The sequence below is a fragment of the Cibotium barometz genome, chromosome 20 (assembly GCF_041138505.1).
Source record: "Cibotium barometz isolate CiBa-2024 chromosome 20, ASM4113850v1, whole genome shotgun sequence".
Lineage (NCBI taxonomy): Eukaryota > Viridiplantae > Streptophyta > Polypodiopsida > Cyatheales > Cibotiaceae > Cibotium > Cibotium barometz.
The window spans coordinates 26524712-26552075 of record NC_141065.1 but is presented as its reverse complement, the minus strand read 5'-3'; the positions used below and the strand labels follow the sequence as shown (position 1 = coordinate 26552075).

Below are 27364 nucleotides of genomic sequence, written 5' to 3'. Positions count from 1 at the left end.
GAACTATTAGGATCCCATTATATATCATAAGATCACACTAAATCTTCTAAGGGTTCCTATAATCCCCCTTGTGCTTATCATGTGCTCTCTTAGTAGCCCGTGCAAACTCACAAGTCATGTAAGGTCTTTGGAGAAGCTAATTCTTAAAAGACTTTGTAAAAGCTCATACAAGCTACACATATCTTTAAACCAATCTTCATACATCTTTAAACCAACCTTTGAAAGCTATGTAGGTAGCTTCTATCAAGACACTTGCTCTTTCTTACCATTGCCATGCTTGTAGGTTCCTTTGATTATCATTTTGAACTCCAAACTTGTGAAACACTCGCTATCCTTGTGAAACGAAGACCCATTTAGCATTTATAATAATCAAGGTGCTACCAACAAAAAATTCTTTCCCATCGTTTTGTGACAATATCAACTCAAATCGTTTCCCCTCTTTGCATATCTTTTAGCTTAGCACAAGCCTAATATAAGTTACACTAGGATTGGTGAAATCGTTCTCCTATTTTTTGGTAGAAGATGAGAGCATATCCCTATATACTAGCATATGTTGTATTAAATTTGTGTGTGTGTGTGTGTGTGTGTGTGTGTGCATGCGTGTGCGTGTATATGTGTGTGTGTGTGTGTGAGAGAGAGAGAGAGAGAGAGAGAGAGAGAGAGAGAGAGAGAGAGAATTTAAGTATTTAAGCTTGTAATAACATTTATTAGGTACAAAAGTTTTTAATGTAAACTATTTTTTGAATGACTAATTAATCATTTGTGGTTCAATTCTCTACATAGGTAAACCATTATCTAGCATCTCAATTGAGGCACATGCCAAGGATTGCGAGCGTGCATCTTCACACATCCAGGAGGGGTGAACAAAGGTATTACCCTACGTGGGCAATGACTCAAGGGTAACTTTTCCAAAAGAAAAAGTGTACGGCCTCTCAAGATAGCCCCAAGGTTGTCTGGGGAAGGGGAAGCCAATGAGGGGACATGTGTTAGAACCCTTTTTTAGAATTGCCAAAATACTGGGCCCAAGGATATTCCAACAAAGGCTTTGTCTCACTAGGGTGAAAACTTTACCATTGGAAGCACAATCCTTTTGTATCTATAATGGCAAAAGCTAAAATCAACCATCCATCCTTTTTTGTGAAGATGGGACCGACAACCCCTCTAACTAGGTGGACATGGTGGGCGAGGGAGCTTCACTTGTCTTCGGATGCAAGCTTTATTTTTTGACGGGTACCCTTGTCCTTCAAAATTGACGAGTTTGGTGAAATATAAAAAAATTATTTGTATTTTACTACCAAAATGCTAAAAAACGAGTGTGACGCTAACTATGAGAATAGCATATAATATGAGACACAAGTGTCAAGGACGTGTAAATAAAGAATCTCTGCCGCCTTAAGAGGTTTGAAGTACCTGATGAAATCTCAATTCCTAACATGAAAAAACACTTTAATTGAGCGCTGCGTTATTTTTCCTTCTCGATTTTTTGCCGGCTATGGTGGACCAAATCGATGATGGTCATCTAAAAAAGAACCCACGCTTCTTTCACAGGAACAGCAGCAATGGGGGCGGAGATGGAGAGCCCAACTGCAGAGGTCTTCGGGAAAGAGAAAGAGAGAGAGATGGCTATGGCGGTGTAGGCGATATAGAACCCAATAGAGACACAGACGGAGAAGGCCATCGCTATGGAGATAGAACGGACAGAAACATAGATGGAGGTCGAGGTGGCTGGGACCCCAGTAGAAAAGACAGAGGTAAAGACAGAGATGGCTATGCCTATGGCGATGTAGAGCCCAACATAAGAAAACACAGAGATGGTCATGGCTATGGCGATAAGGAGCCCATCAAAGATTACCAGAAGAAGCCCATCAATGGCCAGGGTGTTGGGCTCAGTAGCCTTGTGGTGCGCGTTGACAGCAGTAATGGTAGCGGTGGTATGACGGCCGATACTGGACATGACAGAGAGCCCCACCATGGTGGGCGCGAAGAAAGCTTTGCACCTGCAGGTTGGTTCATCTTGTGGGTGTTTAACATGGTTTGGTTCTATTTTGCTCCCCTAGAAAATGACATAATTTTTGTGTGGATATTTGGCAATGGATTACCCAGTGGGTGCGTGATCAGCCACAAATTCACCGTGGTTTACGTCAGTAGATGCTTGATTAACCATGAAAACTACAGTGAGTTGCCTTGAGTGCATGTTCAGCAATCAAATTCTGGTAAATTAATCCACTGATTGAGCCTTTAGCAATGGAATTTTGGTGAATTTTTAAGGCCTTCTTGAAATCCACAAAGCAACATTAGATGTGCTTTGTGCTCTCCTTCTAGATGATCGTCCATTTGAATCCTGCTTGATTTGTGGCTCTTTGTGTGTGCCCTTTACTCATGAACTAATTTGAGCCTCTAGCATCATGCTATATATGTTGGCCAATGTATGACCAGTCATGATGGTTCGGTAATTATCTGGATCTGAGGGGTCTCTTGCTTTATGGGTGGGGACAAAGGTGTTGGTAGTCCAAGAGGCGGAAGCCTTAAAAACAGCCCTATTAAAATTTTGAGCTAGGATGGGAGCCAACATTTTCTGGCCACGTGCCAAACTCTTTGTGTGTAGGTCTTGATGATCCTTATCTCTACCATTATGTAACTTTAATAAGGCTTTTGTTACAGTGGAGGTGGTGGAAAAGGTGGCATATGTGGGTCGTGATAGCTTGCGTGCATAGGCTTCCCATATGGAAGGATTAGTGATGGGTGTAGATGGCTTCTTTTCTTCAAGGATAAGCCAATCGTCGGAGCTATTTGCACTTGGAAAAAGATTGTGCGACTCCTCCTTGCACTTAGCCAAAAACACATGCTTAATCTGGCAAGTGAGTTAACGGAATGTTTTGCATTTTGCATGCAAAGATCTGGCCACATGCCCTTTTCTATAAGAGGTGAAGCCACATGGCTTTGCATTCCTCATCATACCATACCATCCATTGTAAGGCTGTGAGCCGATCGAGGATTTGGCACATGGTAAATTGAAAACTCGCTTACGTGGATTCATGAAGAATAGAAGTGAGCGGTGAGCTGAGGGCAGACAAAGGTGATAAAAAAAGAGATCAGCTATAAGGCAATGTAGGTGGTCCTTATGTATAGGGTCAAGGTCATGATGGAAGTCGATATGAGTAAAGGTGGAAGTGAGGGGGCATTGTGGGGATCCGGATATGATGAAGACTAAGTATGTGTGTTTATTCCCAATATATGGTGGGGGGATGGTGAAGTCTTGGATACATCACGTAAAGGTAGGAGACCCCATCAAATAGTCCACAATGCTTGAACCATCCCCTCCATGTGGGAGGCAGGTGAGTCTACTAGACAAAGGCCATCGTGGCATCCCATCATAAACGACTAGATCATGCAAAGCACCCAGATCCAGGTGCTTTTGCCATATCTGGTGACTTGTCAAATCTCCTCGGAGATCTGTTGCATCCCGAACTCCCTTGGGTCTATCTCTGAGAGGATCACTAGATCTACATGAGAGTCATACATATGCACTTGGGTAGTGTCTGTTCAAGCATTGAAGTCACCCACAAGGAGAATGTTTATTTGTTGAGCAAACTCCACAACGGTGGGGCATAAGGTGATTGGCCATCTTGGAGTAAGTCCTGTGCAAAGGCAGATGTCTCAGGCAAAAAGTAACAAACCGCGATGTGTACAACCTTGGCTCATGGTTGTAATATGCGGAAGCTTTGGAGAAGGATCGGTACTTCAAAACTCAGAAATCAGCACTCTTTTCGCGATGGAATTAACGCACAAACTGAAAGGAGATGTGCAGAAAATAGAGAGAGAAGGGGGAGATGGAGAGGACACAGTATTGGGTCCCAATTACCCTCTGTAGGGCCCCCACCACGGATGGTGTATTTGTTTTATTAGAATGATGTAAATCTGAAAACAAATACAAAAACTTGACCTTTTCTTGGTTGGAGAATCCTGTCCTTGACCTTCAGTCCTTCACCCCTTTGCGTTAGCAACTTCTTGGCTGTCCTGGCCCTTTTTTGCTTGAGCACTTGGTGAATTATGAGATGCCTTCATTGTTTCTTGGCTGGAGTATTTATACTCCCCCTTTCATCCAGTCGGCCAGCTTTATAAAAGCCTCACGACTAGGTCTTTAGAAATAAACTGCTTTCACATTATGCAAACTGCTGGCCACTCTGCGCATGCCTGCTGGGACAGTACTAGGCTGCTGGGCACTCTGCGCATGGGTGTGGGACTGCCCCCTACACCTGGCTGACCTGCTGGGTAGGGTTTCTAGCCTTGTCGGCTGCCTGTCCAGAAGCACTAGGGCTGGCCGACAGCCCTTCCAGCCCATGCCATGGCTGGTGGGCATAGCCTGGGCCCTCCTGGCCCCTTGGGGGTGGTTCTACATCTCCCCCATGCCCACACTAAAAGTGCAAACCTTCGCACTGGGGTAGCCCTATGGGCTGGCCCCATCTCTACATGCAAACCTACATGCCCACAAAGGTCTGGCATCCAGTTGCAAACTAGATACACAGAACATCCGACATCATTCCAGAGGGAGACTCACAGCGCGGACTGGCACTGTTTTCATGTGCAGGACAGTGCACACCTGACCTTGGACTCATGTGCAGGACAATGCACACCTGACCTCGGACGACTGAGATGGATCCCTGGTTGACTCGTCCCGGACTGGGCTCACATGGGACCAGTTCACCATCCCAAGTCCTGCACCTTCTGTACAGAAATGTCTACGTGGCATCCAAGTGCGGGATGCACGTGACATCCCCTTCTGCTTAACTTGACGGAAGCTGCATAGCCTCCAAATAATCCGTCAATAATGCCGGATAGTCTTCGAAAAATTCTTTGTCGAGCCATACCGCTTCATGAGTTCCTCGGTCCTGAAACTTCGTGAGGAACTGTCGTAGTCTTCGGCCTGAGCCATGCTTGAAACGGTGCAGAAGGATCTGTTCTGGAACCATTACTTCTGCTTCATCAATAATGTCTGGTTCCGCTTCGTCTCTGACCTCTGAAGGGGGTGGACCTGCATATGGCTTTAACCAACTGACATGAAATACATCGTGCATAGTCCAACTCGGAGGTAGCTTTAACTGCATAGACACCTCATTAATCTTTTTCCGGATGGGAAATGGTCCGAAGCTCCTGAAAGATAACTTTGGGCATCGCTTGCCCACCTGCTTCAATCTTTGCTTCATAATCCGAAGATACACCCAATCCCCTTCCGAAAACTTCATGTCCCTTCGGTCTTTATTGGCCTGTCGAGTGTAGGCCTCTTGCGCTTTAGTCAATCTGTCTTTAACGGACTCTAGGATCTCCTGGTAAGACTCGGTCACTCTATTCGCCTCTGGTACTGAAGACGAAGTCCTGGTTAACAACCACTGGAAAGGCCTTCCAAACGCTGCCTCATATGGAGTCTTGCCAATAGCTGAAGAAAAAGAGTCATTCAAAACAGCTTGAACTAAAGGCAAAAACGATTCCCACTTACCTTGTTGATCGTGGACATAACACTTCAGCACATCAAAGGCCAACTGGTTGTATATCTCTGTCTGGCCATCTGTCTGTGGGTGGAATGCCCTGGAAAAATTCAACTTAGTACCAAAATTATCAAACAATGCCCTCCAAAAATGACTGGTAAACTTGGCATCTCGGTCTGACACTATGGTCCTAGGAATCCTGCCAATCGGGTACCAATGCCGAATGAATAGCTGGGCAACATCCTCGGCGGTCACATTGGCCCTGCAAGGAATAAGCATAACAAATTTGCTGAACCTATCAACAATAGTTTAACACTGCGTATTACGCTTACTCGGACTGGGAGGCAGATTTGTGACAAAGTCCATCGAAATGTCCTGGAAAGGACCCTCAGGAATTGGCAAAGGCTATAACAACCCTATCTTCTTTCCACGAGGAGCTTTCACCTTTTGACAAATGTCACAGCGTTGTACATATGTAAACACATCACGTCTCATCTTTGGCCAATAGTATTGCCGTTCTAATTTCTCGAGAGTCGAATTCATGCCCCTATGACCACCTGTAATGGCGTCATGGGCATCATGGAGAAGAGCTACCCGGAATGATTTCATGACACATAATCGGCCTTTGTAGAAAAGCCAACCATCGCGTATCAGAAAATGGCATGGTCCTGTGGCATCCAATGCCTGTTCCCACTGTGTACCAAATTCCTCGGAATCCGCGTACGTGCGCTGCATGTCTTCTAGTCCTGTACCAACAAGGTCAAGTCTAGTGGTCTGAATCGCAGATACTTGTCCCTTCCTGCTTAAAGCATCGGCCACTGGATTGGCCTTTCCTGGAAGGTACTCAATCATACCATCGAACTACTGGAATATCTGACTCCAGCGGTGTTGTCGATCACTCCACTGTGCACTTGGCATCGTCTGAATCCAGCGCAATGCCTGATGGTCAGTGCGAACCTTGAAGTCACGGCCATACAGGAAATGTTTCCAATGTTTCAAGGCCTGTATAACTGCTAGGAGTTCACGATCATAGACTGAGTAGTTCTTTTCGGCGGGCAGTAACTTACGAGACATGTAAGCTACCGGATGACCATTCTGTTGCAATACACCTCCAATTGCGATGTTACTCGCATCGGTGATCACTTCAAATGGTTCGTCCCACGAGGCAAGGGCTAAACAAGGCGCTTTTGACAAAGCCACCTTGAGGTTCTGGAATGCCTCCAACGCTCGTGGAGTCATTCGAATCTTTTGCCTTCTTGTTTTCACTCCCTTTAGGAGATCGGTGAGATCTGCCGAGAGATCAGAAAACTTGTCAATGTGGGTGGAATATGCCTGGCATATACCCACAAATGATCTAATGTCATAAGCTGTCTGAGGTACTTCCCAGTTAACAATCTCGGCCACTTTAGCCGGATCAAGTCGAATGCCTTCAGAACTAATTATATATCCCAAGTAATGTACCTGGAACAGATAAAATTCTGACTTCTTTTCATTGACATAGAGCTCGTTGCTTTCCAGCAACTTAAGGACTTTCTCCACATCAATGTCATGTTGCTGAACTGTAGCTGAAAATATGAGTATGTCGTCCAGAAATATGAACACACACTCTCCAATCAACTCCCGAAAAATACGCATCATCATGCGGTTAAATGTAGCTGGGGCGTTCGTCAATCCAAATGGCATAACCACAGATTCATAGTGGGCCTGTTCTGTACGGAAGGCTGTCTTGGGGATGTCCCCCTCTACAATCCGTACCTGGTGGTACCCACTCTTTAAATCCAGTTTGGAGAACACCTTAGTTCCATTCAGCCTCTCGAGAATATAGTCAATTCGAGGCATCGGGCATCTGCTCTTGATAGTCAGCTTGTTGAGTGCACGATAATCGACACACAACCGAGAAGACCCATCTTTCTTCTTGACAAACAAGATCGGTGTTGCAAATGGTGACACGCTGGGGCGGATGAAGCCAGCTTGCAACAATTCTTGGAGTTGGCGGTCCAACTCCGATTCCATTGCCTTAGAAAGGCGATACGGAAACTTGCTCGGGGGTTCCGAGCCTGGGAGGAGGTCAATCTTGTGATCCTCCGGTCTGGACGGGGGGAGCTGGGGAGGGAGACTGTCCCGAAGAAAAATCTTTTGGAACTTTTCATGGAGAACCGAGTACTTCTCGGAAGCAGTGGCCACCGTCTGGGCTGTCTGGATGTAAATCATCGCACACTGTGCGCCTTTCCTGACTGCTCGCTTAGCCTGCAAGTGGCTTATGAGCGGAAAGTTTGGAATACCGGGCTCACACATAATTGTCACCGGGGTGTTTGACACGTTCCGATCGATCTGGAAGGTGTGCTTGTCCCACTTGACATCAGGAAGAAACTTGTGAAACCACTGGATACCCAAAATTATGTCTGCTCCTACAAGAGGGGCAACCATAAAGTCACGCACAAACTCTATGCCTTGAATCACTAACTTAGCACCTAGAGCTTCATACTTGACGCTCGTTGTCATACCTGTGCTAAAACCCTCAACTTGTTTGTCCACCGGAGTCGGCTCGAAACGGGCACGCCTAGCGGCCTGTTCCGTGATCACATCCTCCGTGCTGCCGCTGTCAAACAAGACAACGACTCTCTGGCCACCTATGTAGCCAAAGGACTTGAGCAATTCGTTGCGCTCATACTCCTGGTCATGGGTGCCCTTCTGCTTATCTTCGAGCTCCCGGCTAATAATTGCTCCAACTGAAGCACCGGGGGTTGAAGAACTAGGGGTAGCCGTTGGGGTCTGTGTGGGAGCTGTGCTCACCACGGAAGATGTGGAGGCGGCGGCGGCCTTTGGAGGCTTTTTCGAACAATCCCGAGAAGTATGTCCTTTTGTGTGACAAAAGAAACATCTACCCTCCTTCTTGTACTGAGAAAGCTCCTCAGCAATCAACTTGCCCCCTGTCTGGCCTGCCTCCGCTTTCTGGTCTGGAGTAAGCTTAGACGCATTGTTCGAGTTCTTGGAGCCAGAGGCTCCTGGGCTCTGTCCTGGGGAAGACCCCGTCTGGTTCTGGCTTTTGCCCCCCGAGGCGTTAGCCTTGGGAGAAGCTGGCTGGGAAGTCTTGGGCTTGCCACCATTGTGTTTCATTTCTGCACTCTGCGCAAGCGAGAGTGCGTCCTCAAAGGTGGCTGGCCTAAACATACGCACCTCCCATTGGATTTGCGTGTCCAGGCCATACAAAAACTGCTGCCCTTTCTTGTCCGTATCAGATAAGCCTAATTGCAGACACAAGGTCAAAATTTTATTGGCAAACTGAAGGACTGGTTGCGCGTTCTGACGCGCTCCCCTGAACTCGTCTTCGAGTCGCTCAAGGTAGTGGGGCGGTAGAAGCCGCTGCTTAAGGTCGCGGACGAACTCGTCCCACACATAAGCTGCCATACCTGCTCTGGTGTGGGCATGAGCCCACTGAGTCCACCAAGGAATGGCCTCACCTTCCAAGTACCAACTAGCTAAGATCACTTTGTCAGTATCTGTTTTCCTAACTGCGGCAAATTAAGCTTCAAATTGATGTAACCATGAATAAAGAGTAGTGGGATCGAGTTTACCATTATACTTACTCAAATTCATTTTCTCGGGAAAATGATTCGAGGGCGCCGCCGGTGTCAATCTGGCGTCCAAAGCTCGGAGGTAACGCTCGTGTTCCACTCGTCGCATGGCGTCGTCTTCTCGTTGTCGAATCTCCAATGCACGCATCTGCATCTCAAGCAAGGAGCTTGGCTGCGGCTGTGACCCCGCGAGAGGGTCCTGTGACGAGGATCTGGTATCTCGGATACGGAAGGAGAGGGAGGAGGAGATGGAAAACGCGACGCTGGAGAGCGAGAACGCTCCTCTAGAGCAAAAATCCGCGCCTTCTGCTCATCCAACTTGGTTGTCTGGTCTGCGATTGCTCGCATCATGAACATGTCTGTGACACTCAAGCCGGGTGCCCTAGTTGGGCTGCCTGGTGCACTCTGGTCCCATGGTTCTGGTTCTCTCTCGTCGCCGAAACTCGCCATAGCGGGAAAATGCAATTCCTTTCCGGAACGCAATCTGACCATCCACTATCTGTGTGGGAGACTTCCGGAGGCTAAAAACCAACCGTCCTTCGAGGGACAGGAGTCACTCCGAAAGGGGTAGTCCACCGGCGTCTAAAAACCAACCATACGGGCGAAAAAAATTTTCTGGTTTTCTTTGCTGAATCTGTCCTTGAAGTGAGCTCTGATACCACTGTAATATGCGGAAGCTTCGGAGAAGGATCGATACTTCAAAACTCAGAAATCAGCACTCTTTTCGCGACGGAATTAACGCACAAACTGAAAGGAGATGTGCAAAAATAGGGAGAGAAGGGGGAGATGGAGAGGACATAGTATTGGGTCCCAATTACCCTCTGTAGGGCCCCCACCACGGATGGTGTATTTGTTTTATTAGAATGATGTAAATCTGAAAACAAATACAGAAACTTGACCTTTTCTTGGCTGGAGAATCCTGCCCTTGACCTTCAGTCCTTCACCCCTTTGCGTTAGCAACTTCTTGGCTGTCCTGGCCCTTTTTTGCTTGAGCACTTGGTGAATTATGAGATGCCTTCATTGTTTCTTGGCTGGAGTATTTATACTCCCCCTTTCATCCAGTCGGCCAGCTTTATAAAAGCCTCACGACTAGGTCTTTAGAAATAAACTGCTTTCACATTATGCAAACTGCTGGCCACTCTGCGCATGCCTGCTGGGACAGTACCAGGCTGCTGGGCACTCTGCGCATGGGTGTGGGACTGCCCCCTACACCTGGCCGATCTGCTGGGTAGGGTTTCTAGCCCTGTCGGCTGCCTGTCCAGAAGCACTAGGGCTGGCCGACAGCCCTTCCAGCCCATGCCATGGCTGGTGGGCACAGCCTAGGCCCTCCTGGCCCCTTGGGGGTGGTTCTACATCTCCCCCATGCCCACACTAAAAGTGCAAACCTTCGCACTGGGGTAGCCCTGTGGGCTGGCCCCATCTCTACATGCAAACCTACATGCCCACAGAGGTCTGGCATCCAGTTGCAAACTAGATACACAGAACATCTGACATCATTCCAGAGGGAGACTCACAGCGCGGACTGGCACTGTTTTCATGTGCAGGACAGTGCACACCTGACCTTGGACTCATGTGCAGGACAATGCACACCTGACCTCGGACGACTGAGATGGATCCTTGGTTGACTCGTCCCGGACTGGGCTCACATGGGACCAGTTCACCATCCCAGGTCCTGCACCTTCTATACAGAAATGTCTACGTGGCATCCAAGTGCGGGATGCACGTGACAATGGTAGTGCTAAGCAGATACACATAAATAAGGCCTCGTTTTCTAGCTTGACAATTGGCCTCCTTATCTAGTTTGATGATTGTGAACATTGTACATTGAAGTAGCTGTCACCCAAAAGGAGAATGTTTCGTTGTTGGAGAACCTCAACAAGGGGCATAAGGTGACTGGCCATCCTGAGACTTGGAGTAAGTCTTGTGCAAAGGTGGATGTCTCAGGCAAAAAGTAACAAACCACAGTGTTTACAACCATGGCTTCTGGTAGTGCTAAGCAGATCCAGATAAACCATGTATCCTTATCTAGGTTGACAATTGGCCTCCTTATCTAGTGTGATGACTGTAAGCATTGTACATTGAAGTCACCCAAAAGGAGAACGTTCCTTGTTGGGCAAACTCCACAATGTTTAGTGGGGCATAAGGTGACTGGCCATCCGGGAGTAAGTTGTATGCAAAGGCAGATATCTTGTGACATGCGGGAGATTGACCATAGTAAACACAACCTTAGGCTAGCTAAAACTTCACTTAATGATGCTCAAGAGATGAGACAAAGTTGTCAATGCAATGCAATGCAGCTATATTAAATGAATGGGTTACAATGAAGATCTATGAATAGATCTATGCTGTCCTAGATGAAGATCTAACTCGGGGAGAGTGAGAGATGCTGAATGCTCATGATGGATGACTGTTCCTTGCTCCACTGCTGAGGTCCACCCTTCGATGCCGGCTTTCCTCTATGTAGGAGGTAGGAGCTGCTGAGTATGCTGATGATGAATTGCTGAATGAAGATGCTGATCTGTTGTCTTCCCTTTGCTCCTTAGGAAGGAAACGGTGAGAAGAGAACATAAGATGTTGACTGAATGCTGAACTCCGCTAACGATGAAGAGATGAGATGGACTGAATGATGCGCTTCTATTTATATGATATGCTTTGCTGCTAGTCGGGTACAGTATGTTAGAAGTCATCTCCTGTCTAGTTGTATACACCAGGGCCTTTGTTGTGGGTGTGCCCGGCCTTATGAGGTGTTTTCCCATTTTTCCCCACTCTCCGTGTTCATCAGTCGTGGGCTACTGGGCTGCTGGCCAACTGGATTTCCTCAGTTGTGGGCATTCATCTGCTGGTGGCCGACTGCATTTATGTAGTCGTGGTACCTATTCAGCAGTCGTGGGCACTTTATCTGCTGGCCGACTGCTCTCCCAGGGATGTATATATAGGACCCCAGCCCCCATACCTTATTTGTATCATTTCTCGGGATCTTCTTGTGTATATAGAGCAGAGTTACACGCCTACATCTCTCTCTCTCTTGTGCTGTTTTTCTGCCTGCGTTTTTGCTCTTGTGTTCCAGATTTGGTCATCATCTCCGCTGCATATTCTGACATGGTATCAGAGCCCTAGGCTCTAGATAGGTCTTGGGATTTGTGTGAGCAAGAGGGGGGCTGTTTTGTGGCTGATTGGTGGACTGTTTTGGGCTGATCGGGAAGAGGAGAAGCAAGAGGAAGGCGGGCTGATTTGCTGGACAGCCACTTGCAGGTTTTAGTTCTTCTTTGTTCCCACCCACCCACCCTTTTCAGAGTACATCCCTGCTATGGCAGATCTGTTAGAGATGGCCGAGAGACATGTGAAGATCCCGACACTCCCCACGTTCCCGGTGGACCGTCAGTTGGACGGGAGCAACTACGGCATATGGAAGGTGATGATGGAATCCGTTCTAGAGTCTTACGACCTCGCCGATTTCGTCGTTGTTGGTATTCCACGGCCGGAAGTAGAGGAAGGGGAGTTACCGTCGATCCGGAAGGACCGGGAGGCCCAGACACAGATGTGGGATCGTGTCAACGCCAGGGTCCGTTCGTTTATTTTCCTCAACTGCACACCACAGGTAATCAATCATGTAAAGCATATGACGCTTGCCAGAGCATTTGGCCTCACTTTACAACAGGGTATCGCCCATGAAGAGGATTTCCTTGAAAGTACAGATGCGGGTTATGAGCCTTGCAAAGTCGTCGACGATGCGGGAGCATATTAACAAGCTGCAGGCTCTTCAGCAGGAAGTTCTTTAGGCTGGGAAGGAGATATCATCAGAGGACATGGCCATCACGTTGCTGTCACACTTGCCCTCTTTGTACTCAGCATTTTACTCCTCTTTGATTACCAGTGGGGGCAGGCTCAGCACCATCATGTGGGAGGAGCTTGTGCCCATGGTCCTGGACCAGGAGGAACGATTTACGAACCCTCCTCAGGGTGGAGGTTCGGAGGCCTTTACTGGCCAACGGTCGAAAGGCCGTAACTCGGGCAAAGGGAAGGCTTCATCGGAGAAGTCTTCTGAGAAGAAGTCCGACGCTGACCGCGAGAAACTGAAGGCAGAGAGGACCTGTAATGATTGTGGCGAGAAAGGCCACTATTGGAGGCAATGTCCCAAGCGGAAGACCGAGAAGGGTGAAGACTCCTCAGCAGCAATCATGAAGACTACGGCTTTTGTGCACCTGGAGGTGATGGACACCGATGCTTCATTTTCTTCCGGCAGGGAGGAGATTGGAGGACTCTCCGCAACGGATACTCGGGAGTGGATTCTCGATAGTGGTGCTTCCAGGCACATGACTCCTTCCCGTTCCGGTTTACAGGATCTCTGCAGGCTTTCTGGTCATATTCTTACTGGGGATACGTCCACTATCCCAGTTCACAGTGAGGGCAGGATGGAGATAGTTCCCAATGGCAGAGGGGGGAAGCATTCCTCCCAGGTGTTGTATGTTCCGGCACTTGGTTTTCATCTGTTGTCAGTGCATCAGGTTTGCAAGACTGGCGTACGGGTGGAGTTTGATGAGCATTTTGTTGCTCTCTGGGACAAAGCAACAGGCCAAGTGGTTTGGGAAGGCGGAGTGGAGAATGGAGTTTACAGGCTCTCAGCACTCTCTCTCCCAGGTCCTCAGGTTTGTGATGAGTGGCAGTCTGGTAATGGCCACTTAAGTGTGGATACGCTGCAGGTGCGGGCTTTCCGAGACCAGGTGGTGGATAGCTTGCCAGTAGATGGCAGCAGTTGGCAGGAACTTTCCAGTACTGATGTTGGTAGTTCTTGTGTTCGTCAGTCAGAGGAAGCTGAACAGGTCACTTATGCTCTGATGTCTCGTAGTGTTCGGGACATAGAACCTCCAGTAGATGAGGATGTTCTTTCCACGGGGGCCTTTCGGAAAGCCAGGCAGGTGACAGGTGCTTACTTGCAGAAGGAGGTGGTTTCTCCAGGCTTTGTGGTTCCGGATTCAGAGGGGGTGGTTGACAGGTTTCATCAGGTTTCCAGGACTTGTATGTGCACCGTAACAGGTGTTGATCCTTGTGAGCAGTGTGATGTCTCTTTGACTCAGAAGCTGTATGATTCATTGATCTGGTTGATGGACACCAGATTGGACGGGAGCTTCCTGATGAGGCGGTTGAGCTCATGGTTGCGGATGACTCTTTGGGAGGCAGGATTGCGTTTTCCTGTGGTTTCTGCGACATGCAAAGGATCATGGACTCTTGTACACAGGAGGGGGATTGTTGGATGGAGTCCGACTCCACGGTGGGAGTGACTCGGTTTGGGGAGGAGATCCAGACACGAGGAGATCTACTTATGGCCCAGGAGCAGTTTTACGGAGCAGCAGGAGGTTACATTGCAGGTTTGGGCTTCCACTGGAGGAACCCATGGTCATCCAGAAGCACTTTGTTCGTGAACAGATCGTTGTTGATGACATCTTGCTAGAGTTCTGTTCGAGAGTTCTGTTCGACGGAGGACAGTACGGTGGACCTCTTCACGAAGTCGCTCTCTCAGGACTTGCTCAGGCGGCACCCGAGCTCCCAGTGGTTGGTTACACAGCCAGGAGCTGAGAGGGGGTGTTAGAAGTCATCTCCTGTCTAGTTTTATACACAAGGGCCTTTGTTGTGGGTGTGCCCGCCCTTATGAGGTGTTTTCCCATTTTTACCCACTCTCCGTATTTTTCCCCTATTTTTTCCCATTTTTCTGAGGCTTGGGAGGGTTGCCAGAGGATGCCAAGAGCACTCCAGTGCTGGCCGACTGTATGTTCATCAGTCGTGGGCTACTGGGCTGCTGGCCGATTGGATTTCCTCAGTCGTGGGCATTCATCTGCTGGCCGACTGCATTTATGCAGTCGTGGTACCTATTCAGCAGTCGTGGGCACTTTATCTGCTGGCCGACTGCTCTCCCAGGGATGTATATATAGGACCCCAGCCCCATACCTTATTTGTATCATTTCTCGGGATCTTCTTGTGTATATAGAGCAGAGTTACACGCCTACATCTCTCTCTCTCTTGTGCTGTTTTTCTGCCTGCGTTTTTGCTCTTGTGTTCCAGATTTGGTCATCATCTCCGCTGCATATTCTGACACAGTACAACAGTTGGCCAGGTGTAGGAGACTCCACGACTACATAAAATGCCCAAAAACCTGCTGTCGGCTGCCATAAATGCACACGACTTGATGTTTACTTGCCTTAAATGCTCTTGTTGTCTTAGGTGCTGATGTGGGTGCTGCAAAAGCCCCAAACACATGCTCATGTTGTGATATATGCTGTAAATGCCTTGGATAAATGGATTAATGCTTGCTACTTGGATTAATGCGTGGATAAATGCTTATGAATGCCATGTCACTTGTGCAACCGTGTGCACATGACATTCCCCTCTGCTAAATTGTTACTGGGTGGTACACTTGGCAACCTTTCGACTCCTCTGTTGATCCTCCTCCACTGAAACCACTGTCCCACTTCTTTTGTTGGGGCTGAGGTCAACTGCAGGAGTTGATTCCTTTGAGCCAAAGACTGGTCCACTGTGGAAACTACATGGCAAATGCAGCTAAAATTGCTTGGAAATACCTGAGTCACCTCACCTCTGACCTGTCTGTGGAATCCTTTTACACACCATCTCCGTCGTTCTTGAACCTCTGAACCGTGAGGCGATGTTGGAGCAAACTTCTGCCTTCTTTTGTGGAAGAGAAACCCTTGTTGCCCGTTGAAGCCCAAAACTCCATTTACTCCTTTGATGATGGATGTCATTCTTCCCTAGAGAACTCATGGATAAAACATGTATGCCTTGCAGATGCAAAATGCTAGACTAACTGCTAGGATGATTATGTTGGAATTAGAGTTGCAGGAAAGCACACAAAGCTTGGAGAAGGAGGAGCAAGAATGCACACAACACAAAGTGTATTAGATTGTGTCAATGTACAAAAGATAAGTTAGCCCTAGAATGATGGGTGTATATACAAGCCGGGGAAAAAACCTCCTAAAGAGGGAAAAAGTGCCCCGGCGGTCCTAAGTGTGTTCACACACATCACTGCCTATATATATGGCAACAAATCCCCCCTGGGAGTGATGGTGTGAACGAGAGCTGGCACTCATGTATAGGGGAGTGCCATGCCCGAAGTAGATCAATCCACAAAGGGGAGCAAGCCCAAAGCTTTGCGGAAAGCTTCGAACTTCTCACGAGGAAGCGCCTTTGTGAAAAGATCGGCGAGGTTGTCCTCTGTTGGCACATAGGCCAAGCTGATCTCTCCTGCTGAGAGTCTCTCCCTGACATAGTGACAATGCACCTCAATGTGCTTTGTGCGAGCATGAAAAACTGGGTTTCTCGCAACTGCCAATGCGCTCTGACTGTCAGTGAAGATAGAGGTGGCAGACTCCTGTCCAACACCCAAGTCATCCATAAGCCGTCTGAGCCACACACACTCAACCGTAGCTGTGAAAGCTGCCCTGTACTCAGCTTCACAACTAGAAGTGGCCACAGTAGGTTGCTTCTTGCTCAACCAAGATATGCATGAGCTACCGAGCATGAAACAAAAACCACTTGTGGACACTCTTGTGTCATAGCAACCAGCCCAATCTGAGTCCGAAAAAGCATGTAAATCTGGCGGCAACGATCCCCCTTGGGATAAAACAACCCAAGATGTATGGTGCCACTCAAGTAGCGAAAGATGCGTTTAACTGCCTCCCAATGCTGAGACCCTGGGCTATGCATAAACCTGCTCACCTGTGAGACTGCAAACTGTATGTCCGGCCTCGTAATGCATACATAAATGAGGCAACCAACAGCTGTCTGATAGAGTGTGACATCAAAGTGATCTCCAGCATCATGAAGACTCAACTTCAAACCTGTCTTCATTGGAGTAGCAATAGGCTTGCAGTCTTCAAGGCCAAATCTCCGCAACAATGTCTCAATATACTTTGTCTGACACAAAGCAATACCTCCATCACACTGCTTAAATTGTATCCCCTGCAAATGTCCCAAATCTGACATCTCAAAAGAGGCATTCAAATCAGCCTTAAAATCTGCAATATGACTTTCATTTGGTCCTGTGAGCAGCATGTCATCGACATAGAGAGCAATGATTAGATGTACATCATCCACACATTTAACATATAAAGTGCTTTCTGTTGGACTATTTTGAAAACCATGTGCAGTCAAATATGCATGTATCTTTTCATACCAAGCTCGTGGAGCTTGCTTTAAACCATATAAAGTCTTTTTCAACCTGCACACTTTGTTTTCCTGCCCTCTTTGAACAAAACCACGAGGCTGCGATACATACACCTCCTCATGCAAATCTCCATTCAAGAACGCAGTCTTTATGTCCAACTGATCTACATTCCAACCATTATGAGCTGCCAATGCACAAATGCTACGAATGGTAGTCATACGACAAGTGGGAGCAAAGGTCTCATCAAAATCAATGCCTTTTTCTTGAGCATAACCCTTTGCAACAAGTCTAGTCTTATAGCGATCAACACTGCCATCTGGCTTTCGTTTCAACTTAAAAACCCACTTACATCCAATGGCCTTTTTACCAATAGGCAAGTCACACAAAGACCATGTACCATTCTTCATTATAGCATCATATTCACGTTGCATTGCAGCCAACCAATTTTCTGAATTTTGTGCCTCATCAAATGAAAGAGGTTCTTCCTCTTCATACATACTAGACACAGCCAAAGCATAACAATCTGATGTATAAGAGGCATGCTAAAAACCTGAACGAGTACGACTAGTCATAGGTGCATCAATCTTACTATCACGCAAGGTTTGCACCAGCCATTTAGGCATACCTCTAGCTTGCTCATTTTCAGCCCTATCCTCATGAATTACATCCTGTAAATCTGCATCAGAAATAGGCTTATCTATGATGTCGTTTGAAATCTGCATAGGCTGAATATTTGCCTCATTAGGACTTACATTTGAATTCCCACCTGTAAAGAGAGGCAACAACGTATCAAATACATCCCGTGAGCTTACACCTGTCTCTTTGGTACATGATAACAAAGGTTGCACAGCATCTTCCACAAAAACAACATCTCGACTAATCAAGATACGCTTTGACTGTGGATGATACAATCTGTAACCCTTGCTCTCAGCACTGTAACCAACAAAAATGCATTTGATAGCCTTATCATCCAATTTTCTGCGTTGTTGCACAGGCACTAAAGCATAGGCCAAGCAACCAAAGACACGCAAGTGACCAATAGAAGGCTTCCTGCCATGCCAAGCTTCATATGGAGTAATAGACTGCAAGGCCTTAGTGGGACACCTGTTGAGTACATATGCAGCACACATGACAGCCTCAAGCCAAAACGCATGTGGCAAAGCTTGGCGCTTGACCATACATCGTGCCATCTCCATAAGTGATTTGTTTTTCCTCTCAGCAATACCATTTTGCTGAGGGGTATACGGCACAGTACATTGGTGTTTTATCCCACGACTAGCCAAAAATGCATCAAACTCTTTAGACAAGTACTCCCCCCCTCGATCAGAACGGAGGGTGCCCACAGTACAATTGGATACATTTTCAACCATAAGAAAAAACTGTTTGAAGCACAAAAACACTTCGGACTTTGCCTTCAGTGGATATACCCATGCATGCCTCGAGTAATCATCAATGAAAGTCACGAAGTACAAGTGTTTACCAAATGACGGAGTTTGCATAGGCCCACATACATCACTATGTACAAGTTGCAATTTGCGAGTGGCCCGCACAGAACCATCCTTTGGAAACGCAGAACGCTGCATTTTGCCCAAAATACTGCCTTCACAAACATGTTTCAATGGTGCCTCAAGAGGGGGCAATGAAGCAACCATATCAAATTTCTGCAAACGCAGCAAACTAGCAAAGTTCAGATGACCAAAACGAGCATGCCATAGTTTTGCATTTGAAACTGCCTTTTCATCAGAAACTGCATTTGCTGAATCTTCCACACACTTGTCATAAGAATTGAGCCTATACAGCCCACGAAACAAGGTGCCAGATGCAATAATCGTATCACCAGAAGTCAAATCATGAACAGTACATCTGTTATCCACAAATTTGACTACAAATCCAAGTCTAGCAAGCGCACAGACAGACAATAGATTCTTCTTTATCCCTGGCACATACAAAGCATCTGAAAGTGTGAAAGCACTGCCATTTGCAGCAGTAAGCATAATTTTACCAACGCCCTTCACTGGGTAAGAAGCATTATTGGCACATGTGACAGTATTCCCATTAGAGACAGCCTCAAGACAAGTGAACATATCACGATGCGAGGTAATGTGCTTTGTAGCACCACTGTCAAAATACCATACATTAGAGTCAACAGAAATTGCCAAACATGCATCATGTACAGAAGGGTCATATTGGCAATACACGCTAAACGCCCATTCTGTATCTTGCACAACATTTGCAGAATCTGCATTTGTAGAAGCATCCGCTATTGTGGCTGCATTTGACTCTTTCTTCTTTGCCTCTTTAGCCTTTAGCTTAGGGCAATTCTCAATGACATGATCATTTGCCTTACAATAGTTGCACCTGGTCTTTTTCTTGCCTTTATCAAGAGCCTTCTCAGACTTATTGTTGCTACCTGTGGAAGGAGAAGAAGTTGCAGACCTACTAATAGGAGAAGAAACAGTGGAAGGGGCTGCCTTACCACTTCTTCTCTGCTGCTGCTGCTGAGCAGCAATAAATGCTTGATCAACTGCACGCTGCCTGGCCCTGTTTTGCCTGGACTGCGCTTCTTGCAAGAGCTTGTTGACTAAAGTATCATACTTGATAGCATCAGGTCTGTCCTCATTAAGAAGTCTCCACGTGGAAGCAAAAGTCTGATATGTCTCAGGTAAAGCATCAAGAACAGTCTGCACAAGAGAATGATCAGGAATAATCTCACCTGCAGAAATCAACTGTTCTTTGAGATCTTTAATCTCAGCAAGAAAAACATTCATGTCATCATCTTCTTGCATAATCTTCAATTCTAGCTCTTTACGCAAGTAAGCGATTTTTGCCTCGTTACGACCTGCATACAAACCAGCTAGAATATCCCAAGCCTGTTTTGCTGTTTTAGCTGAACGAATATGTGGGGTGATGTTACATTTGACAGAAAGTGCAATCAAGGCATGAGCCTGCGCATCTTTACCATCCCAACGAGCTTGTTCAGCAGTGGGTAAAATAGCAGTAACAGTAGAGCTGCTAGAACCTGCAACATCCTCAACAGATCCTACATCCACAGAACCTGGACGTACATCCATACCCTGCACAATGTTCCACACTCCTTTTGCAACCAAAACATGCTGCATCATGTATGTCCAAAGTGGGTAGTTGCTGTCTCCATCCAACTTGTCATCAGCAGATAACATGCGAAATACATCATTGCTGTTATCAGCCATGGCCACTGACTGAAACTGATGCAAAAGCTACCTGTAATGAAGCAAAGACTAAACAGAAAATAGCTCGTGCTATGTAGCACGGTCCACAATAGAACACGTATGCCTGTTTTGCAGAAAACTGCACTGTCGAAATTTCGGCAGAAAATGACAAAAACACATGTGCAGAACTTGAAATGCAAAAACGGAGCCCGAAACGACCTCAGATGCTAATTCTGAGAACGCATAGCCCTACGGGTTTATTTGCAGAGTATAGGGACCTGGAAGCGCTCGTGAAAGCTCACCTCAATCGGAGAACGTGAGTCGGAGGGTGCTGGCGGCGTAGCCTTGGGAGCCGATGCCTGCTCTGATACCAATTGTTGGAATTAGGGTTGCAGGAAAGCACACAAAGCTTGGAGAAGAAGGAGCAAGAATGCACCCAACACAAAGTGTATTAGATTGTGTCAATGTACAAAAGATAAGTTAGCCCTAGAATGATGGGCGTATATACAAGCCGGGGGAAAAAACCTCCTAAAGAGAGAAAAAGTGCCCCGGCGGTCCTAAGTGTGTTCACACACATCACTGCCTATATATATGGCAACAAATTACTATGCTGATGCAAGCCATGTGCAACCCTATATGCTGTGCAAGAATGCAGATGGATGGGTTACTGATGCATGCCTAAGGGGAAAACCCTAAGGGTGGCCTGCAAGATCTTGAGAATTGGATTTAACTGAGCGGAAGCGACTAACATGATGGCTTATTGAATGACTTTTGGAATGAAAATGATCTAGGGCTAGTTACCTTGTAACGCTCTGATACCAATGTGACCTGCGGGAGATTGACCATAGTAAACACAACCTTAGGCTAACTAAAACTTCACGTAATGATGCTCAAGAGATAAGACAAAGTTGTCAATGCAATGCAGCTATATTAAATGAATGAGTTACAATGAAGATCTTGTGGGTTGATAGTTATATAGTCTTGTAGGTTGACTACCATGAGTATATAACATGCATGTTCCTAAAAGGTGAATTTGGACATGTTTTTGCATTCATCTAGGTATATAATTCAGCCGTATTAGCGGACATGCAGATTTCACATTGTGAAGTTTTCGTCCGAGTTGCGGCCAATTGATATTGTGCTAATTCTTTCTATCTTTAGCGGTGCATTTGCCCTATCAACTACTTATTTTTTGTACTAATTCTTTCTGTTTGCTACTTTCCTTAGTGCTAGGCTTCATTATGGCTGAGTCTGCCCTGCATCTCCGGAGGTTTGATAGAAACTCAGTACGAAGGGCCTTGTGTGAATATATGCTCTTATGTGTGTGTGTGTGTGTGGAGTGCGTGTGTGAGAGCATATCTTGATACAGAGTTCTACACCCACTATTGGGCACTGATGACGTTAGTGGGGATGTCGTGGTATCTAGTCCATACTATGCATAATGGAGTTGATAGTTATATAGTCTTGTGGGTTGACTACCATGAGTATATAACATGCACGTTCCTAAAAGGTGAATTTGGGCATGTTTCTGGATTCATCTAGGTATATAATTCAGCCGTATTAGTAGACATGCAGATTTCACATTGTGAAGTTTTAGTCCGAGTTGCGGCCAATTGATATTGTGCTAATTCTTTCTATCTTTAGCGGTGCATTTGCTCTATAACCAAACTTATTTTTTGTACTAATTCTTTCTGTTTGCTGCTTCCCTTAGTGCTAGGCTTCAGTATGGCTGAGTCTGCCCTGCATCTCCGGAGGTTTGACAGAAACTCAGTACGAAGGGCTCTGTGTGAATATATGCTCTTATGTGTGTGTGTGTGTGTGGAGTGCGTGTGTGAGAGCATATCTTGATACAGAGTTCTACACCCACTATTGGGCATTGATGACGTTAGTGGGGATGTCGTAGTATCTAGTCCATACTATGCATAATGGAGTTGATAGTTCTATAGTCTTGTGGGTTGACTACCATGAGTATATAACATGCAGGTTCCTAAAAGGTGAATTTGGGCATGTTTCTGGATTCATCTAGGTATACAATGAAGATCTATGAATAGATCTATGGTGTCCTAGATGAAGATCTAACTCGGGGAGAGTGAGATATGCTGAATGGGGAGAGTGAAATATGCTGAATGCTGATGATGGATGATTGTTCCTTGCTCCACTGCGCAGGTCCACCCTTTGATGCCGGCTTTCCTCTATGTAGGAGGTAGGAGCCCTGAGTATGCTGATGATGAACTGCTGAATGAAGATGTTGATCTGTTGTCTTCCCTTTGCTCCTTAGGAAGTAAACGCTGAGAAGAGAACATAAGATGCTGACTGAATGCTGAACTCCGCTAACGATGAAGAGATGATGGAGATGAGATGGACTGAATGATGCGCTTCTATTTACATGATATGCTTTGCTGCTAGTCGGGTACAGTACAACAGTTGGCCAGGTGTAGGAGACTCCATGGCTACATAAAATGCCCAAAAGCCTGCTGTCGGCTGCCATAAATGCACATGACCTGATGTTTACTTGCCTAAATGCTCTTGTTGTCTTAGGTGCTGATGTGGGTGCTGTAAAAGCCCCAAACACATGCTCATGCTGTGCTATATCCTGGATAAATGGATTAATGCTTGCTACATGGATTAATGCCTAGATAAATGCTTATGAATGCCATGTCACTTGTGCAACCCATAGGGTGTGCATGTGACATGTCTTGGGCAAAAGGTAATAAACCACAATATGTACAACCTTGGCTCCCGGTAGTGCTAAGCAGATCCACATAAACCGAGCCTCCTTACCTAGTTTGACCATTTGCCTGCTTATCTAGTATGATGAATACGACAACTACTGCTGAACGTGGTACTCCCCCAGAAGTATTAGTCTGGCATGTGTAGGCAGATTCCCATGTATGTCCTGACCTTGGGTAGCCCTCGCTCAGGGCTTTGGTGAGTCTCCATCTAAAAAATAACATCTTGTTCTATGTTTGTCTCCCAATCCTCTTGGTTAAAAAATAAACTCCTTCATGACGGCTTTGTGTAGGTGGATTCCCATGTATGTCTTGACACCTTGGATAGCCCTCGCTTGACGGCTTTGGTGAGTATCTGTTAAAAAAAATAACATCCCGTTCTATATTTGTTTGCCATTCCTCTTGGTTAAAAAAATAAACTCCTTCATGACGGCCTTGCGGCAATCTTCCGAGCACGTCACGGCATGGTCCCTTGGGCATGCGAACAAGGTGAAGTTGAAAAACATCAGAACTGCCTGCTGCAGTGAGAGTAGCAGTCATCTCGCGGGTCAAGTGCTGACAACCTCACCATCCATCTTCCCTTTGAACTTGGGAGTCGTATTTAATTTCAAGAGTTGAGTCCATTGCTCATGTGGCATGGAGGAAGAACCTGGTAGTCTAGCAGTTTCACGTCGTCGAGCTGGAAAGGAGAGCAGGAACTATCCAGAGAATCTGGTGGAGAGAGACTCTCTGAAGGAGACCATCGGCGACACGAATGACATCTTTCGTGCCCACTAATAGAGCCCCTTGTCTGAGGCCACTCGACCGCACGTGAATCTTGTCTGGGTGCACCACGAGCAATGTGGGTGAAGCTGGCAGCTCGACTCCAAAGTGAGCTGGCTGTACCACCCATTGCAGAGAGTCATCATCCACCTCTTGCTGCAAATGACAGGCAAGCGTCGATTCCAAATCTGGAGCTGGGCTTTGCGGGGCTGTGCCTTTCAATGGAATTCGTCTTGTAGGGATGCCACCTTTGCTTCCATGCATGGAAATCGTCCTGTAGGGACGCCACCTTTGCTTCCATGCATGGCTCAATGCAAGCATGGATGCATGCATCCATGCACTTCCCTTGGCGCTCAAGTTGTTCCAACATCATGTGGGAAAACATAGCCATCATTCTCCAAAAAAAGCCATCAGTGTGCATCCATGATGAGAAACTAGGAACCAACGATGAGCAGAGAACCCAAAACCCTTTGATACACAGGCAAAGAACGCAGGGGGCCAAAAAAGGGGGAAAATGTACAGGTTCCCTAGGCTAGCCTTAAGCTCTCATAGTGGTGCCCAATTGTAGAATGTATAGAATGTAGTGTGTCATCTTACCCCGCTGGTTGAGGCGGTGAGCCGTTTACAGAATACCTTCTTTGCACTGTGGATCCATCTGTGCGCAAATCTAGCTGAAGCATCTGGTGGAGAGAGACTCTCTGAAGGAGACCATTGGTGACATGACATCTTTTATGCGGACTAATAGAGCGCCTCATCTGAGGCCACTTGACCGCAAGCGAAGCTTGTCCGGTTGCACCATGCGCGATGTGGGTGATGTGAGAACACAAGGATCAAAGAACCTGACAAAGAGAGATCAGAGTAAACAGAGCACCGTGCAGGTGAATGAATAGATAGATATATAATTTGAGTGATCCAATACAAGAGCTCGGTGTGAGACTGATAGGGCAACCCAGAAATGAAGGAGCAGAGAGGGCTGCTGTCCCATGCTGGTGCTGAGGGCAGAGAGGGCCGCGATCCCAAGCAGATGGTTGGCTGCTATCCTGAAGTAATGAGGAGAGAGGGCTGTCGTCCCGATGTCGAGGTAAATGAGCAGAGAGGCCTGATGATGGTGGATGAGGGTGGAGAGGGCTGCGATCCCGATGTAGTGTGAGCACAGAGAAGGGCTGCTGTCCCGATGATGAAGGTGTGAGCACTGCAGGTAAATGCAAATCTGAAGATGGGTACGCTGCAGAAGAAACGCTGATCCGAAGTGGCTGGGCGCTGCAGGTACAGAACTCCAGGGCGCTGCAGGCAGGGGTGATACCAGGCTGCAGGGGCGGAGCAGGAGGGCAGATATGGGCGCTGCTGCAGGAGGCAAGGCTGAAGGTGGCGCTGCTCCAGGAGGCTGCATCAGATGAATGGAAGGGGGTGCGATGGGGGGCTGATATAGCCCCATGACAGCCAGTCGGCCAGGTCTGTCCTGGGGGCAGTCGGCTGCATAAAGGGGCCAGGGCAGTTGTCCAGCCCATAAGGGCTGCGCCCCAGCCCTTGGGGCTCGCCCTAGGGCCCCCCAATAGAAAGGCCCTTTGGGGCTCTTGGGGGGGGCCACTAGGGGCCCACTATTGGGCTGGAAAAAGACCAGCATAGCTTGACACCTCCTCTCAGACCAGAAGTGGGACTGAAAAAGTGTTGTAGAGGTAATGGTGTTTAGGTGAAGAGGAACTGCGACGAGGTAATGGTTATGGTCATGGTAGTGGCTGTCGTGGGTGTGTTCACTCTTTCGGGTTGCACTGGAACAAGTGCGTCACGCGTGTAGAGGATAAGTGGTAAATGCTCACACATGCAGGGGGTTTTCACATGCATGAGCGTCCGAATGGGTTTTCACTGCCCAGACACTTAAACAGAATGATATACAAAGGGTATGCAATGCAGTGGGTTTTCACGTACGCAGTGCCCTCACTGGGTTTTCACTATGCATGCGCCCTTTACAAAAATGATGGGTAATGCTGTACAAAAATGATGGGTAATGATGTACAAAATGAGGAGGGAGTTCCCCCGCTCAAGGAGTGAGCAGAGAGGGCTGCTGTCCCAGGCAGATGGTGTGCTGCTGTCAATCTGAAGTGTCGCCGGAGAACGAAGTCAACGGCCCAGTCGGTGTACGTGTCCCCATGGTATATGAGTCCATGACTGGTAGTAGAAGTCCAAGCAAGTGCTTGCGAGATAACAAGCAACCTGAGACCTGAACTCCACTGTGATAAGACAACCGAGGTCAGTCATCTCAAGCGGGGTTCTCAGCTGTGCCGTACGGGTAGGTAGGTGTAGGCACAGCGAGATCGATCCTCGGCCTGTGTGTGCAGCAGAAAGGTGTGAAACGGATGCTTATCAGAGACACTGTCTCGACAAATTTCAGAGGGGGGGGGGGGATGAGTGACCATAGTAGCAATGCGACCATGCGTTGGCCTCTCAGGGGTAGAGGGAGGTCTGGCCTCACGGGTAAACCCGGGGAGACGCAGGGTCCTCAGTAGGTAGAGTGGTATGGGTAGAGGCAGAAGCATGTGCGCTTCGTCCTCGATGAGCCCGTTTCTTCTTCCGTCTGGAAGAGTAGCCAGTAGTTGAATCGATGTGAGTGACATTGGCCAGAGGGTCGTGAGAAGTAAGGATGGACCAATCAGTAAAGCCCTTAGGTGATGTGTAGGGTGGTGGGGATGGTTGGGGACCAAGAATGATATGACCTTGGGTTCCGGGTTGGGATGACCTAGGCCATGTGCCTTGTTGTTGGTTCCCTGGTGGGGGTCCCTGCACTCGAGGCGGTGATTTGGTACCCCCTCGACTGCCAGTTCGGGGCATTACTGCCACCTTGGGTTTTTTGACGATTAGAGGAATGGGGAATCACCAGTTGCTCAGGTGTGAGCGTAGACGATGTGAATGCATGTTGGGAAGTAGATGATGGTGTCACGGATGGTGACTGATCAACACCGGATGACTGAGGAGTGGATGTCACTCCAACAGAAGTATCCCTGAGGAGTGGGTGGCACTCCAACAGAAGTGGATGCCTGAGGAGTGCGTATCACTCCAACAGAACCACCGGAACTCAGCACAGATGGCTGAGGTGCAGCCGAAGCTGGGATAGTAGGGGGAGGACTCGGCACAGGTGGAATGCCAGGCTGAGTCATGCCCGATGGGATAGGGTAAGGCTGCAGACTCGGCAGAGGGGTAATGCCTGGTGGAGTCACGCCGTAGGGTGGATAACTAGGCGGAATGCTCAAATGAGACATGTGGCCATAGTATGGCGTAGTGGCTGGTGCACTCGGCGCAGGAGGGTATCCTGGCTGAGGCAGATAGCCAGTAAGTAGAATGCCTGGCTGAGGTGCAAAGCTTTGGGTAGGGTGGTGGGGTGTGTAAGGCGTCTGGCTTGGCACAGGGGGAATGCCTGGCGGAGCAAATTAGCCTTGGGGTAAAGGATTTGGCTGAGCAC

At 47.5% G+C, this 27364-nt stretch overlaps 1 protein-coding gene across 1 annotated transcript in view; it reads left to right on the top strand.

Moving 5' to 3' along the window:
- Positions 1-1387: 1387 nt before the first annotated feature.
- Positions 1388-27364, top strand: part of LOC147627724 (uncharacterized) — a 43528-nt gene continuing 17551 nt past the window's right edge. Inside the window, exon 1 of the mRNA XM_086814670.1 lies at positions 1388-2003. Coding sequence (XP_086670796.1) covers positions 1493-2003 — 511 coding nt within the window. The 5' untranslated portion in view covers positions 1388-1492. The remainder of the gene's footprint in view (positions 2004-27364) is intronic.